General features: G+C 40.6%; 1 protein-coding gene across 1 annotated transcript in view; it reads right to left on the bottom strand.

The window, feature by feature from the left end:
- The window catches only part of vwc2 (von Willebrand factor C domain containing 2), a 166,039-nt gene that overhangs the window by 86,679 nt on the left and 63,740 nt on the right, over positions 1–15,620 (bottom strand). Inside the window, exon 2 of the mRNA XM_072252004.1 lies at positions 5,314–5,443. Coding sequence (XP_072108105.1) covers positions 5,314–5,443 — 130 coding nt within the window. The remainder of the gene's footprint in view (positions 1–5,313; positions 5,444–15,620) is intronic.

Below are 15,620 nucleotides of genomic sequence, written 5' to 3'. Positions count from 1 at the left end.
TTCCTCCAGCATTTTGTGTGTGTTGCTTTGCAGTTCCAACATCTGCAGAACTTCTCATGTTTATGATTTGTTGATCCTCTGCGAAGGCTCTTTGAGGGATGTTACCCTGAAGAAGTTTCAATCATCTCTTTGAGGGGAGTTCGAAGACACCCTCTTCCACTGCTCCCTTTCTGTGATCTCAGCTGCCCTCCTACTCTTCAGCCATGTATTCACTCAGACTTGCTACCACAGCCATGTATCCTTCCTGGGAACTTGTTTTGCCACAATCTCTTTGCACCATTTTCAGACTTCCCAGTTTAGATGAGCAACAATTCATATTCCATCGGGGTAGCCTCCAACCTGATGGCATGAACATTGATTTTTTTTTTCTGGTAAATGATTTTGCTTTATCCCCCTTCCCTCTTCTTCTATTCTCCACTCTGGTCTCTTACCTCTTCTTCTCACCTGCCTATCAGCTCCCCCAGGTTCCCCTCCTTCTTTTCTTTCTCCCATGGTCCACTCTCTTCTCCAATCAGATTCCTTACTCTCCAACCACCTGGCATCACTTATCACATTCTAGCTATCGTCCTTCCCCTCTCCCTTTTTTTTTCCAGTCCTAAAGAAGGGTCTCGGCCTGAAATGTCAACTGTTTGTTCGTTTCCATAGACGCTGTCTGACCTGCTGAGTTCCTCAAGCATTTTGTTTGAGTTGACTTAAATTTTCTTGCCCTTTCCCTGGAAAAAACTCTGGCTGAATTTGGGTGGCTGTAAATGTACTCACACACATGGAAGCAGGCCATTCAGCCCACTATGTTCATGCTGACCACTGAACACGCTTTCAAATCCCTTTCTCCAGCACCCCATGCCAAGGCTATTCAAGTGCTCATCTTGACACCTACTGCCATTGTAGTGTTATGGGCAGCACGATGCCCTCACAGCCTGGGGTGTCAGAGTTCGGAGCTCAATTATGATGCCGCCCGTAAGGAGTTTGTACATGAGTTCGTGCGTTTCCTCCAGATGCTCAGAGTTCCTCCCACATTCCAAAGACATACTGGTTAGTAGTTTAATTGGTCATGGTAAATTGTCCTGCAGTTAGGCTGGGGTTATATAGGTGGGTTGCTGGCTGGTGTGGCTCAGTGGGCCAGGGGAGCCTGTTCTGCACCGTATCTCTAAATGAATAACATGAAACTCTGAAATGCTGTGAGAAACTCTGCTTCCACAACTCTCTCCAACAGTATATTCCAGATTGAGAGACTCTGCTTCCACAACCCTCTCCGACAGTATATTCCAGATTGAGAGACTCTGCTTCCACAACCCTCTCCGACAGTATATTCCAGATTGAGAGACTCTGCTTCCACAACCCTCTCTGACAGTATATTCCAGATTGAGAGACTCTGCTTCCACAACCCTCTCCGACAGTATATTCCAGATTGAGAGACTCTGCTTCCACAACCCTCTCCGACAGTATATTCCAGATTGAGAGACTCTGCTTCCACAACCCTCTCTGACAGTATATTCCAGATTCAGAGACTCTGCTTCCACAACCCTCTCCGACAGTATATTCCAGATTGAGAGACTCTGCTTCCACAACCCTCTCCGACAGTATATTCCAGATTGAGAGACCCTGCTTCCACAACCCTCTCCGACAGTATATTCTAGATTGAGAGACTCTGCATCCACCACTCTCTCCGACAGTATATTCCAGATACGCCAGCTCTCTGGATGAAAAATAAACTCCCCCTCAGATTCTTTACCCTAAATCTATGTACTCTAGTTTTATCTACCTCTGATATGGTTAAAAATCTTCCCATGTTCTACTCTTTCTGTACGCCTCACAGTTTTAAGTATCTCTATCATATCCTGGCTTAACCTCACCCATCCCAGGGAAAACAGATATAAACCTCTCCAGTCTCTCCCCATAACTGGAATGAACCATCCCAGACAACATCCTGGTGACCTCCTTTACTCTTTTCCTCTGTTCATCAATACTCCCTCACACCCTATGGTTCTCATTTAGGATAGTCATTGTCCTCTTCCCAACCCCCATGCCCCAATACTATATATGAATTCCCCCTCTCCCCATCTCTGCCTTCTTGGGACGATCAAACTAGTAGATCCACTGTAACTGTGAAAACAATTCATAAAGCTACACGTGGAAAACCCTTCTAGACATCCGCTTGCAGAAGGCCTTAATCTTGACTGACAGTTCAATCAGCTTTCTGTCTAATGCTCTTTTGATCCTTTTATGCCTTTTGCCTCTTAAGTAATGCAGCAACAAATCTATTTCAACAACTGCTTGTGCACCCTCTGGGTCATTGATAGGTGCTTTCTTGTTTACAGAAATCCTGCCTTAAGTAATAACTCTGACACAAGAGACAGGCCATGAGTAATGTCTGGGCAGCTGTCACAATAAGGAAAATGCAGACTAATGTCTAACAAATCAATGCAATCACTTGATTGAGTAGGATAGGGCAGGAGCAGTTTTTGAAGAAGTCAATAATTTAGCAATAAGCTGTGGAGATCCATAGACTTTGTGAAGATTGCACAATAAAGCTCTGTCCTCATACCTGTGTGAAGGGGGTAATTCAAACAGATAGGTGGCTGTCAGGGTAGGTAGGAAATGCGCTTGAATTTTGTGAAAGTTGAAACATTGGGTTTTATCCTGCATTTAGATTTATAAATAGGAAATTCATAGCTGCAACTAAAATGTCTAAAGATAATGTGCAAGGCAGGATTTTTACACAGAGAGGCCTGGAGCATACTGCCAGGGGATATGATGGAAGCAGATTCAATGGCAATGTTTAAATGGCAGTGAGAGAGTCACAGGAACGGGTTGGGAACACAGGGATGTGGACAACGTGGGGGCAAATCGGATTAGTATAATTTGACATCATGGTCAGTGGGCTGAAAAGCCTGTGCTATACCTTTTCATGTTTCTATTTCTATATTTAACTCTGGCATGAGATTAAATGTGAAACAATTTTCATTAACATCTCATTTTGAACTTAATGATGATACATATTTGTATTTAAGGAACTGTCTTTGAAATATTGTTCAGAGAATTGAGAAAGCCAGCTAAAACCTGGGATTTACACAATAAAACCAATCTCGTCTTTGCACCAGAAGGTTGTGCATTCAAGTGCCACCCTAGAGACTTGAACACAAAATCTGTGCTGAAACTCTTGTGAAGTAATGTATTAATAGCATTTTGTTGAAGTTGCGGATAAAAGATAAACGGAAGGCTCATCTGCCCTCTTGGGTAGTTGCAAGTAACTATGAGGCATTATTTCAAAGAGCTGGTGAGTTCTCCCAGATGTCTTCATCAAACTCTGAATCACCAATCTGCTGTCCATTCCCCGGCAGCTGCAACCCAGGTTTACAGGAGAACAAAAGTCTTTTGATCATTCCGGGTCTATGCAATAGTATAGAATGCCTTTGGCCATATGTTCTATGGGATTTGATGGCTTGCCTTTTGCTCACCAGTCGATTAGCATGCCTTTCCAGACGATAATTCCATTGCTAGTCAAGTGCTTTTTGTCTAGTGGATAATGTTTATCTGAAGTGAACAGAAGAGAACTTTACAACAGCCCATGAATGCAGATATAAGTCATGCCAGACTTATTCAGGATTTTCATCATGGAGTCCTAATAACTTCAGAATACTTCTATTCAACTATATTACTCTCAAAGCACAGATTTGAAATAAAGTTAAAAATCTTTTTAATTATAGCAATGTACAGGACAGTAATGATTTATGTGATGAGATTCTACAGAAAATAAGGTATTATTAACAGCTGTGTCAGTAAAACCTGGTTGATTATTATCTTCAATTACACCTATAGTTTTAATAGTTCAATTAAATAATTAATAGCATCCTTCACGTTATTGCTACCAACTGAAGATGTCTGATTAAAGACTTTGCATTTGCACACAGACTGGAGCTAAATGTCTATAAGTACCACCATAACAATGACACCGTTTCACTAAGATATTTCAAATGGCTTTGCGAAAAGACAGATTTAATTATTTCCTGGGAACAAAAGTTAGCTGTCGATCCACTTCTGAATAAAAAGGTTATTAATACTGATTACTCAATTACTGCAAAAGGATCACGGCAAAAACCTGCCAAATGGGGAAAAATGACTACTTTGATCAGGGTTGTTTGGGACATTATAGTTGAATCCAAGAGCTCTTTGTCCCTCAGATACTCAGTTTCATTCCTCACCAAAATCTAGGTGGAAAGAGCTGACCATCATTGGTGGTTAATACACTACCTGACTCTTCAAAATCTTTGTCATCATCTACAATGTGCAAATCAGGAGTGAGACGGAATATTCAGCATTTCCCTGAATGAGCACAGCTACAACACTGAAGCTTGACACGAGCCAGAGTATCCTAGCCCACTGTTATTCACGTCACTCATTACATTAAAATTTCATTTGTTCCACGCACCACAACTACAGGAATGCAATGCAATAAATCTCCAAGGATTCTCCAAATCCATATAAAATTATGAGAACAGGAAGTATTCTTTCAGCAATTAACCATTCCGATTTGGAGCTACATCACCTTTCCTTTATTTCCTCTGATTCAAACCCCTGCAATATCATAATTATCAGCATCATGGGAGTACCTCCACCACAGTGGTGGCAGCTGTTCAAGAAATTGGATCACTAACATAGTTTATCAACAACCTTTCAGCAGCCATTAAGCTTTGGTAATTAATATTGGCATTACCAGGAATACTCAAACCCCTAACAAATTAAAAAGTTCAACCACGTTTTTGACATTTGGTAAAAAAAAGGCTTGGCCTTCATCAAGAAATTAGATTAAAGCTTCTTAAAAGCTATTTTAATGGTCTAAGTGGTCTTCCTTCTTCACAAAATCAGTTGTCTGGCAAAACAGCCTTCTTCTATTACATTTATATTTTGCTGCTTGCAATAAATCCATCTGGCAATTTGACCTGAATTATACGGTCTGACAGACTGATGTCTCTGCTTTTCAAAGCGCACGCATGCCAATGAGGCAGCTTACCTAAAACTTCAGCTAAAATAAGCTGATAAAAATGACATGGTTAATTCATAACTGACCATTCAACTTTTTGCATGACATTAAATTTGGATCATGGGAATGTGGACATTCCTCAAAAAGTTGACCTCTGATTGTATTTTGAAATGCCCAAATCATAATGAATATGTCATCAGTTGTATGTATGTATGATAAAACATCACCAATTAACAAACAATTTCCTTAAAAATTAGTAGTTGTACTAATGACACTTCATGAACACTTAAAACTGAAGCAAACAGAAGGAGTTATTTTGAGAAAGCACATACCATCTTTGCAGACAGGGCAGCACTGATCTGGCTCATATACTGGATCCACACATTCAACCTGGGCACATTCTGCTACGGAACAATGCACCTCGCCATTGGGTTCACAGCGACATTTCTCGCAGGGAGAAACCTAAAATGGAAACACCATTTCAGCAGTGAAAGGACAAGGCTCACTTCATTGTACTTGCACTTATGGACACAGGAAACAACATATTGATGAGCAACAGTGGGGTTTGTTTTGCAACACAGAGTCTATTGTATCACACTGTGCACTCTGTTGTATCACTGAGAGAGGAAGAACTATGGAAAGAACAACATTGGTTTAAAATTGTACGATTTACTTCAACAGGCGGTCCACACTGTAACAGTTCCCTATTATATTGTTTCATACCTTCTTCTGACATAGAAGGAGCCATTCAGTCCATTTAGTCTCACCAGTTTTCAGAGCAATGGCTTTAGTCCCATTCTCTTAGTATCTTGGACACCTTTCTCACATGCTCATCAGCCTGGGTTTTCTGCCACCCACCTACACTACGGTTAGCCTGCCAACTGCTGTGCATCGTTACGATGTGGATTGAAACTGGAACTCCCAGGAGAAACCCAAATAGCCACTGAGAGGGGGTTCAAGCTCTGGGCAAATGGTACCTGGGTCATTTGAGCTGGGAGACAGCAGAACTATCTACTAACCCAGTGTGAGACACATTGGTTAACTACTCTAGGCCAACATCAAGATCTCTCTTCAATATTCTAGTATCGTTGTTTGAATATTAAAGTGTGTAAACTAAATTCTTTCAATAAAACCTGCCTACAGACATCCTCGTCATTGTAGGTAAAACATATTAAAGAAATATGAAGAATGTGTTAACAAATAAATTACATCATTAGTAAAATAACCAAATCACTACAAGTATTATTTGATTATTAGCACTAACACAAAAAACAGTGCTGCTCTATATATTGAATTGTAAATGAAATTTTCCAAGTAAGTCATTATTAGAATCAGTGCTGAACATCAACAAACAAAAAGTTGGACTTGGATATCACAATTTTAGATTAAATAAATTATGTTGCATTTTACAAACTGGTAATATATTTTCACTTGGTCCTGACAAGATAAGCACCATTGGCAGGGCCACATTATATCAGAATCAGAATCAGAATGAGGTTTAATAACATAGGCATATGCTGTGAAATTTGTTAACTTAGCGGCACCGGTACATTGCAATACATGGTAAATATATATTAAAAATAATTAAATTAGAGTAAGTATGTATACGCATATTAAATAGCTAAATTAAAAATATTGCAAAAACAGAAATAATAAAAGTGAGGTAGTGTTCATGGGTTCAATGTCCATTTCGAAATTGGATGGTAGAGAAGAACATGTTCCTAAGTGTGCGCCTTCATGCTTCTGTACCTCCTTCTTGATAACAACCATGAGAAAAGGGCATGTCCTGGGTGATGGAAGTCCTAAATACTGGGTGTCGCCTTTCTGAGCCTTGAAGATATCTTGGATACCAAAGAAGCTAGTACCCATGATTGAGCTGACTAATTTTACAACTTTCTGTAGCTTCTTTCGATCCTGTGCAGTAGTCACCCCATGCCAGATGGTCTAGCAGCCTGTCAGAATACTCTCCATAGTACATCTGTAGAAGTTTTTCAGTGTATTAGGTTACAAACCAAATCTCTTGAAACTCCTAATGAAATATAGCTGCTGTCTTGCCTTCTTTATAGCTACATCAATATGTTGGGACCAGGTTAGATCCTCAAAGTATTGACACCCAGGAACTTGAAATTGCTCACTCTCTCAACTTCTGATCCCTCTGTGAGGATTGGTTCATGTTCTCTCATCTTAGCCTTTCTCAAGTCCACTATCAGCTCTTTGGTCTTACTGCCATTGAGTGCAAGGTTGTTGCTGTGACACCACTCAACAAGCAGGTACACCTTGTTCCTGTATGCCCTCCAATCTCCATCTGAGATTCTGCCAACAATGGATGTATCATCAACAACTGCTGTTTGAGCTATGGTTACAGAGAGCGTAGAGCAGTGGGCTAAGCACCGGTCCCTGTTGATTGTCAGCGAGGAAGAGATGTTATTACCAATCCACACAGATTGTGGTCTTCTGGTTAGTAAGTCAAGGATCTATCCCTAATTGCAAACAATGTCATGTTGTCTTTCTCCTGTTTATAAAATTGTGTCATTTGTTGACTAAGTATACCACTTCAAAGAGTGTGAAGACTTCACCATGTACGCAAACAAGATTTACATACAGGACAGACCAGGTATTTGGTCATGACTGGACCACTTTAACAGTTCAAACAGGAGCTAAATGATCAAATTTATGATCTTCCAAAATTAGACTCATAGAGCGCTACAGCACCGAAACAGGGCCTTTGACCCATCTAGTCCATGCCAAACTATTCCACCTAGTCCAACTGATATGCACCTGGACAATAGCCCTCCACATCCTTCCCATACGTGTACTTATCCAAACTTCTCTTAAACATTGCAATGGAACCCACGTCCACCACTTCTGCTGGTAGCTTGTTCCACACTCTCACCACCCTGTAAGGGAAGAAATTGTCTTTCATTTTCCCCTTAAACATTTCACCTTTCACCCTTAACCACGACTTCTAGTTCTAGTCTCTTCCAACATCAGGGGAAAAAGACGGCTTGCACTGAACCTATCCATTCCTCTTAACTAACCTACTGATATCCCTCAAAATTTCATGTACCTCTGTCAGGTACCTTCTTCTCCCCAAATAAATGAATCCAGCCAATATATTTTCTCTCATAGCTGAATGTTGCCATCCCGGGAAACATCCTGATAAATCTCCTTTGAACTATGAATTTATTAATCAGTCTAAGAGGCTCAAATAACTCAGTGTCCATCTCTGAAGCTCTGGACTTCTGTTCCCTAGTCTGTCTTCCACTCTACTTCAAACTCTCCTTCAAATTTACCTCCTTGTGCTGTTATCAAGCGCTTCTTCACTCTTCTCTATACGTGGTTCGCTATTAGTGCCTTAACTACCAGCACTCCTGCAAAGTGTCTTATGACATTTGATGATGATAAATGCACTATATAAATGGAAGAGTCAGAAAGAACATTTTCCAGTTATTTTTCTCAGCAGATGTTATGACTTATTTGCAGTTCCAGCAATTCCTACTCTAATTTTCACGGTTTGGTAGCATTATGAAGCAAATTTATTATCATTTGTGTGTTGAATCTGTTTCTGAAATTCAACTCTATTGAAATTGATGCTTTTGTGTTACCAACCAGCGGATAAATGCTTCCATCATGGCTTTTTACCCTGAAGCAGGCTACATGTTACTGAAATTTATAGAACAGTTTCATACCTTGCCAATGTGGTTTGCAAACTCTAGAACCATCCTATCACTGCTGCAGAAGTGATAAAAACTCTGAAATGAATCTCACTAAAGAAATTCAAGTGCATTAATGAAGCATTGTCAGCAAAAATGATGGTACTCTTTTAAGGTCAAGTTTCAGTAATACTTATTCTGAGTAAAGAAAGATTTATGCTGGTGCTTGTCAATTTTGGTATTCCTCGTGGGTTGAATCTAAGTAATTATTATCAACAAATCACTTGTACAACTAGAGGAACTAATACACAGGACAACTGTTACACCATCATCAAGAGTGCTTACCGTGCTATCCCTCACCCACACTTTGGAAAGTCTGATCACCTAACTGTACTTCTACTCCCTGAGTATAGACAGAGACCGAAGACTGCAGCACCCATAGTGAGGATCAAGAAGGTATGGACAAAGGAGGCACAGGAGCACTTACAGGACTGCTTTGAGTTGGTGGACTGTGTGGTGATATGACGTGTAAGAACGTGATTGGAGAGAGTTCTGAGCATGCGCAGGGATGATAGAAAGATCAAGAAACAAGGTATTGTAAACACGTTGTGGTTGTTGTTAAATAAAAGCTCTATTTCTTCCAGAAGATAGTTCTTTATGAGTAAACTACAGTACGTATGAATATAAAGAACACAACACGGTGTCAGAAGTTGGTCTGGAAGAATAATACATTTCCTATCATGGGAGAATCGAAGATAATTTTCTGAAAAAAAGAGTTCGAACTGTTTTGGTGTTGCTAACAGTTTTACAAATGGAAGGTTTGCAGCCTGCATCAACACTTCAATTGTCTGGGAACATAGCTGAGAACTGGAGAAAACTTAAACAACGTTTTGAATTGTATTTATCGGTGATCGATGTGGATTGAAAACTGGAAAAAAACGAAAGCTGCGCTTCTACTCCACGTAATAGGTGATGACACAGTTGAGGTATATAATTATTTTATTTTTGAAAATGGAGATAATTTAAAGTTAAAATCGATAATGGACAAATTTGAAGCATTTTATATATCGAAGCGTATTGTGACGTACGAGCTGTATAGATTTTTAACATGTACGCAGAGAGCTGGTGAAACTATTGATCAATATGTTACTGAGTTGAGACACCAGAGTAAAACATGTGAGCTTGGAGAACTGACAGACTCTCTCATTGAAGACAGAATTGTTTGTAGCATTCTGGATAATGGTCTGAGAGAAAGATTGTTAAGAGGACAAGACTTAGACTTGGAAAAAGCTTTGATGCTCTGCAAAGCTTCTGAAATCGTGACATCACAGGCTAAAGAACTTTTCATTGAGAGCTGCAATGTAGACGCTGTGAGGAAGGGTGAACATATTAGAAAAAATAATAAAACGACAACAAAACCAACAGACAGCAAGACGTCATCTGAGAGAAAAAAGCTATGTGATCAATGTGGGCGGCAGCATCGGCCAAAACAGTGTCAAGCATATGGGAAAATGTGCAACGACCATGGTAAGAGTATTCATTTTTCATGCTGTTGCAGAAGTAGAAAGAAAATAAAACAAGCAAATTCAGTGCTTGAAAATGACCTTGAGGTGTTTTATATAGATGTGCTTTGTAAAAACAAACAAAGTAAGAATGACTGGACTATTCCATTGCAAGTGAACCAAAACAATATTCTGTTTAAACTTGATACTGGAGCACACGTAAATGTTCTTGCAGAATCTGAGTTTAATGCATTAAAGCCAAGACCAAAGTTACATAAGACAAATATAAAAGTGACTGGGCATTCAGGTGCAGACATTCCAGTTAAAGGAACACATGTGGCAAAAGTATCACGCAAAAATATTGTGCACACGCTTTCATCTGTGGTGGTGCCAAAGAACGTATGATACTGGATTTATCTGCCTGTGAGAGACTGAACTTGGTGAAAAGAATCTTAGAGTTCGACAGTGACACAGAGTCAGAATACAGTGAATTGATGAAAGAGTATGAAGACTTGTTCAAAGGGCTTGGTTGTCTTCCAGGAGAGCACACGATTAAAATTGACAACACAGTGCCACCCATAGTACATCCATGTAGAAAAGTGCCTTTTGCATTGCGTCATCAACTGAAAACAGAACTTGACAGAATGGAACAGCTGGGAATCATAAAAAAATTGATGAACTGACTGAACGGGTCAATTTGCTTGTCATTGTTGTTAAGAAAAACGGAAAACTGAGGATTTGCTTAGATCCAAGAGACTTGAATCGATCCATTAAAAGAGAGCATTTCAAATTGCCTACTCGTGAAGAAGTTATGTCACAGTTTGCTAATGCACAGTACTTCAGTAAGTTAGATGTATCCTCTGGACTCTGGCAATTTAAACTAGATGAACCAAGTTCAAAGTTGTGTACCTTTAATACTCCTTTTGCCAGATACTGTTTTCTTCGGCTTCCGTTTGGAATTGCATCAGCTCCTGAAGCGTACCATAAAGCCATTCACATGCTATATGAGCACACTGAGGGTGGGGATACTTCCATAGACGATATTACTGTTTGCTGATCATCTAAACAAGAGCATGACACTAGACTCAGACAAGTCTTTGAGGCAACACGCAAGGCAAACGTGAAGTTGAACAAAGACAAATGTCAGCTACGAGTGACTGAACTTACCTTTGTGGATGATATCAACAGCAATGAGGGTGTGCGTCCTGATCCATTGAAGGTTTCCGCTATTGAGAACATGCCAAGACCGCAATGTAAAAAGGATGTTCAAAGGTTCATGGGAATGGTCAAGCACATGGGAAAATTCATACCCAATCTTTTGGAACAGTTTGCTCCATTGAGTCAGCTAACAGAAAAGAAAAACGAGTGGAGCTGGAATCATGAACAGGAGAAGGCATGGCAAAATCTCAAGAAGGTGCTTACTAAAGAACCTGTGTCGAAATTCTATGATGCTGAGAGACCCATCAAAATCTCATGTAATGCATCTCAAGCAGGCTTAGGGGCAGTATTACCCCAGAAACATGATCAGGAACGGCTACCAGTGGCATATGCAACTCGTTCATTATCTGATCCAGAAACAAGGTATGCACAAACTGGAAAAAAAAATGCTCAGCATTATGTTTGCTTGCAAGAGATTTCATCAGTTTGTGTCAGGGCAAACTACTGATGTTGAAACTGATCATAAACCTCTGACTGCATTGTTGCACAAACCTTTAAGTGACTGCCCTTTGCGAATTCAGTGAATGATGATCAAATTGCAAAGATATGCATTGAATGTGTCATACACACCTGGAAAATTCATGTATACGGCTGACACACTTCCCAGAGCTGTGGATGCAACAACAAAAGACAGTCACAGGGACACTGCTGATGTTCAGGCATTTGTGGATATGATCATAGAGACTGTACCTGTTGCTCCTGAAAAGTTGGAACTGCTGCCTCTTGAGACAGAGAAGGACAAAATTCTCAATCAGGTAATACAAGTGGTGATGGATGGATGGTCAGATAATAAGCATGACTGTACCTCGGAAGTACAAGAATATTGGAACCACAGATCAGAACTTTCTATTGTGGATGGGATATTATACAAAGGTAGCAGAATTGTGATTCCTAAAAGTCTCCAAAAAGAAATGCTTGGGAAAATTCATGAAAGCCACCTAGGTATTGAAAAATGTAAGAGAAGGGCACAGGAATTATTGTTTTGGCCCAGGATGAATCAAGGAATTGCAGAATTGGTGTCTTCTTGACAAATATGCCTTAAATATCAACCTAGCAACCGTAAGGAGCCACTGCATCCACATCCTAGTCCTCAGAGACCTTATCAGAAGGTAGACCTTGTTCTTTTTGTAACTGACAACAAAGATTATCTATTAATAACAGATTACTACTCGTTGTATTCTGAAGTGTGTGGTCTGAGCAGAAGAACAGCAGAGAATGCAATTACATGGATGAAATCAGTTTTTTCCAGACATGTTGTACCTGATGAAGTTTTCACAGACAATGGTCCACAATTCAATGGTGAATGCATGAGACATTTTGCTCATGAACAGGGCTTTGTTCATACAGCATCTAGTCCATTTTTCCCTCAGTCCAATGGATTAGTTGAGAAGTTGGCAGTAATTATCAAGAAACTGATGCACAAAACAAAAGATAGCGGAGGTGATTTTTATAAAGCTTTGTTAGCCTATCGCAGTACTCCACTTGAATGTGGGTTTTTGCCTGCTCAGCTCTTGATGGGATGCCGTTTGAGATCCAATCTGCCAATAGATGAGAGCCTCCTGAGAACAGGGAGGTGAACAAGTGAAAAGATGGAAAGATGAACACAAAGCAAAGCAGAAAATATACTTGGACAGATGTTCTCATCCATTACCTGTACTGCACCAAGGAGATGAAGTAAGGATACAAAACAAAATGAGCACCTGGACACAGAAAGCTACAGTACTTGAAGAAGTACAACCCAGATCATACAAGGTCCAAACAGAAGGAGCAGTGTTAAGAAGAAGTCGCAAAGACCTCACGAAAGAGCCAACTTCAGAGATTCAGTTAACTGATGCAGACCAGACAAAACATACGAAATAACAACAAAATACAGGAACTGTGTGAACCACTTAGAAGGTCTACTAGTGTTCATAAACCCCCAGAGAGGTGGATGGAGACATGTTAAATTAGGCATTTGCTCTGGAGTCAATGTTGCTAATTGTTTTTCTTTTTAAGGAAGGGAAGATGTGGTGATATGACGTGTAAGAACATGATTGGAGAGAGTTGAGTATGAGCAGGGACGACAGAAAGATCGAGAAACACGGTATTGTAAACACATTGTGGTTGTTGTTAAATAAAAGTTCTATTTCTTCCAGAAGATGGTTCTTTATTAGTAACCCACGGTATGTATGAATATAAAGAACACAACAGACTGGACTGTATTCAGAGATTCATCTTCGATTCTGAATGGGTATGCTACACCTGTCACTGACTTCATTAAAACTTGCGCAGATGAGTGTGTGCCTGTGAGAACATACCGTACGTACCCAAATCAAAAGCCATAAGTGAACTAGGAGGTTCACGATCTGCTGAGGGCTAGATCTATGCCATTTAAGTCTGACGACCAAGGAGTATAGAAGAAAACCAGGTACAAATTACAGAGGGCTATCTCAAGAGCAAAGAAACGATTCTGAATGAGGTTGGAGGCAGAATTGGATGCACGTCAACCCTGGCAGGATTTGCAAGCTGTTACTTCCTACAAAGCAAAACCCAATATTATGAATGGCTATTATGCTTCACTCCCAGATAAACTCAACACCATTTTTGTTCACTTTGAAATGGAGAATAAAACTACAGCTATGAGGTTCCCTACAGCATCCGGTGACCTTGTAATCTCTGTCTCAGAGGCTAACGTCACACTGTCTTTTAAGATGGTGAACACTCGCAAGGTGACAGGCCCCAATAGAGTACCTAGTAGTGCTCTGAAAACTTGTGCCAATCAATTGGCGGGTATGTTCAAACACATTATCAAACTCTCATTGCTACAGCTGGAAGTTTCCACCTGCTTCAAAAGGGCAACCATCATACCAGTGCCCAAGAAGTGTAGGGTGGGCTGCCTTAGACCATAAGACATTAGAGCAGAATTAGGCCATTCAGCCCATCGAGTCTGCTCTGCCATTTCACCATGGCTGATCCCGAATCCCATTCAACCCCATACACCTGCCCTCTCACCATATTCTTTGATGCCTCGACTAATCAGGAATCTATTAACTTCCGCTTTGAACATACCCATGGACTTGGCCTCCATAGTCTGTGGTACAGCATTCCACAGATTCACCACTCCAGTCAAAATCATTCCTCCTTACTTCTGTTTTAAAAAGTCACCCCTCAATTTTGAGGCTGTGCCCTCTAGTTCTGGATACCCCCACCAGTGGAAACACCCTCTCCACATCCACCTTATCTAGTCCTTTTAGCATTTGATAGGTTTCAATGAGATCCCCACATATTCTTCTAATTTCCAGTGAGTACAGGCACAAAGCTGCCAAACACTTCTCCAATATTAACCCCTTCATTCCTGGAATCATCCTCGTGCTTCGATGACTATCATCCAGTAGCACTCAGATATACGGTGATGAAGTGCTTTGAGAACTTGATTATGGCTAGAACTAACTTCTGTCTCAGCAAGGACCTGGACCCACTGCAATTTGCCTATCGCCAAAATAGGTCTACAGCAGTCGTGATCTCATTGGTTTTCCACGCGGCCTTGAATCACCTGGACAATACAAATACTTATGTCAGGATACCGTTTATTGACTACAGATCAGCATTTAACACAAACACTCCTACAGTGCTGATCGAAAAGCTCCAAAACCTGGGCCTCTGTACCTCCCTCTGCAACTGGATCCCCAACTTCCTAATCAGGAAGACCACAACCTATGAAGCTTGGTAATAAAATCCTGACAGTCAACACTGGCACACCTCAGGGATGTGTGCTTAGCCCACTGCTCTACTCTCTCTACACCCATGACTATGTGGCTAGGCACAGCTCAAATTCCATCTATAAATTTGCTAATGACACAACTAACGTTGACAGTATTTCAGATAGTGACGAGAGGATCCATAGAAGTGAGATATATCAGCTAGTTGAGTGGTGTCACAGCAACAACCTTGCATTCAACGTCAGTAAGACCAAAGAGCAGATTGTGGACTTCAGAAAGGGTAAGACAAGGGAACACACACCAGCCAATTATAGAGGGATCAGAAGTAGAAAAAGTGAGCAATTTCAAGTTCCTGGATGTCATCATCTCTGAGGATCTATCCTGGGCCCAATGTATTGATGCAACTACAAAAAAGGCACACCAGCAGCTCTATTTCATTAGAAGTTTGAAAAGATTTGGTTTGTCGCCCAAGACACTCACAAATTTCTACAGATGTACCTTGGAAAGCATTTTGACAGGCTGCATCACTGTCTAGTATGGGGAGGGCGTGGTGGGTGTTGGGTGCACA

The sequence above is a fragment of the Mobula birostris genome, chromosome 3 (genome assembly GCF_030028105.1).
Source record: "Mobula birostris isolate sMobBir1 chromosome 3, sMobBir1.hap1, whole genome shotgun sequence".
Taxonomy (NCBI): domain Eukaryota; kingdom Metazoa; phylum Chordata; class Chondrichthyes; order Myliobatiformes; family Myliobatidae; genus Mobula; species Mobula birostris.
Note: the sequence above shows the minus strand (reverse complement) of the source record. Positions and strands in the feature narration are given on the sequence as shown.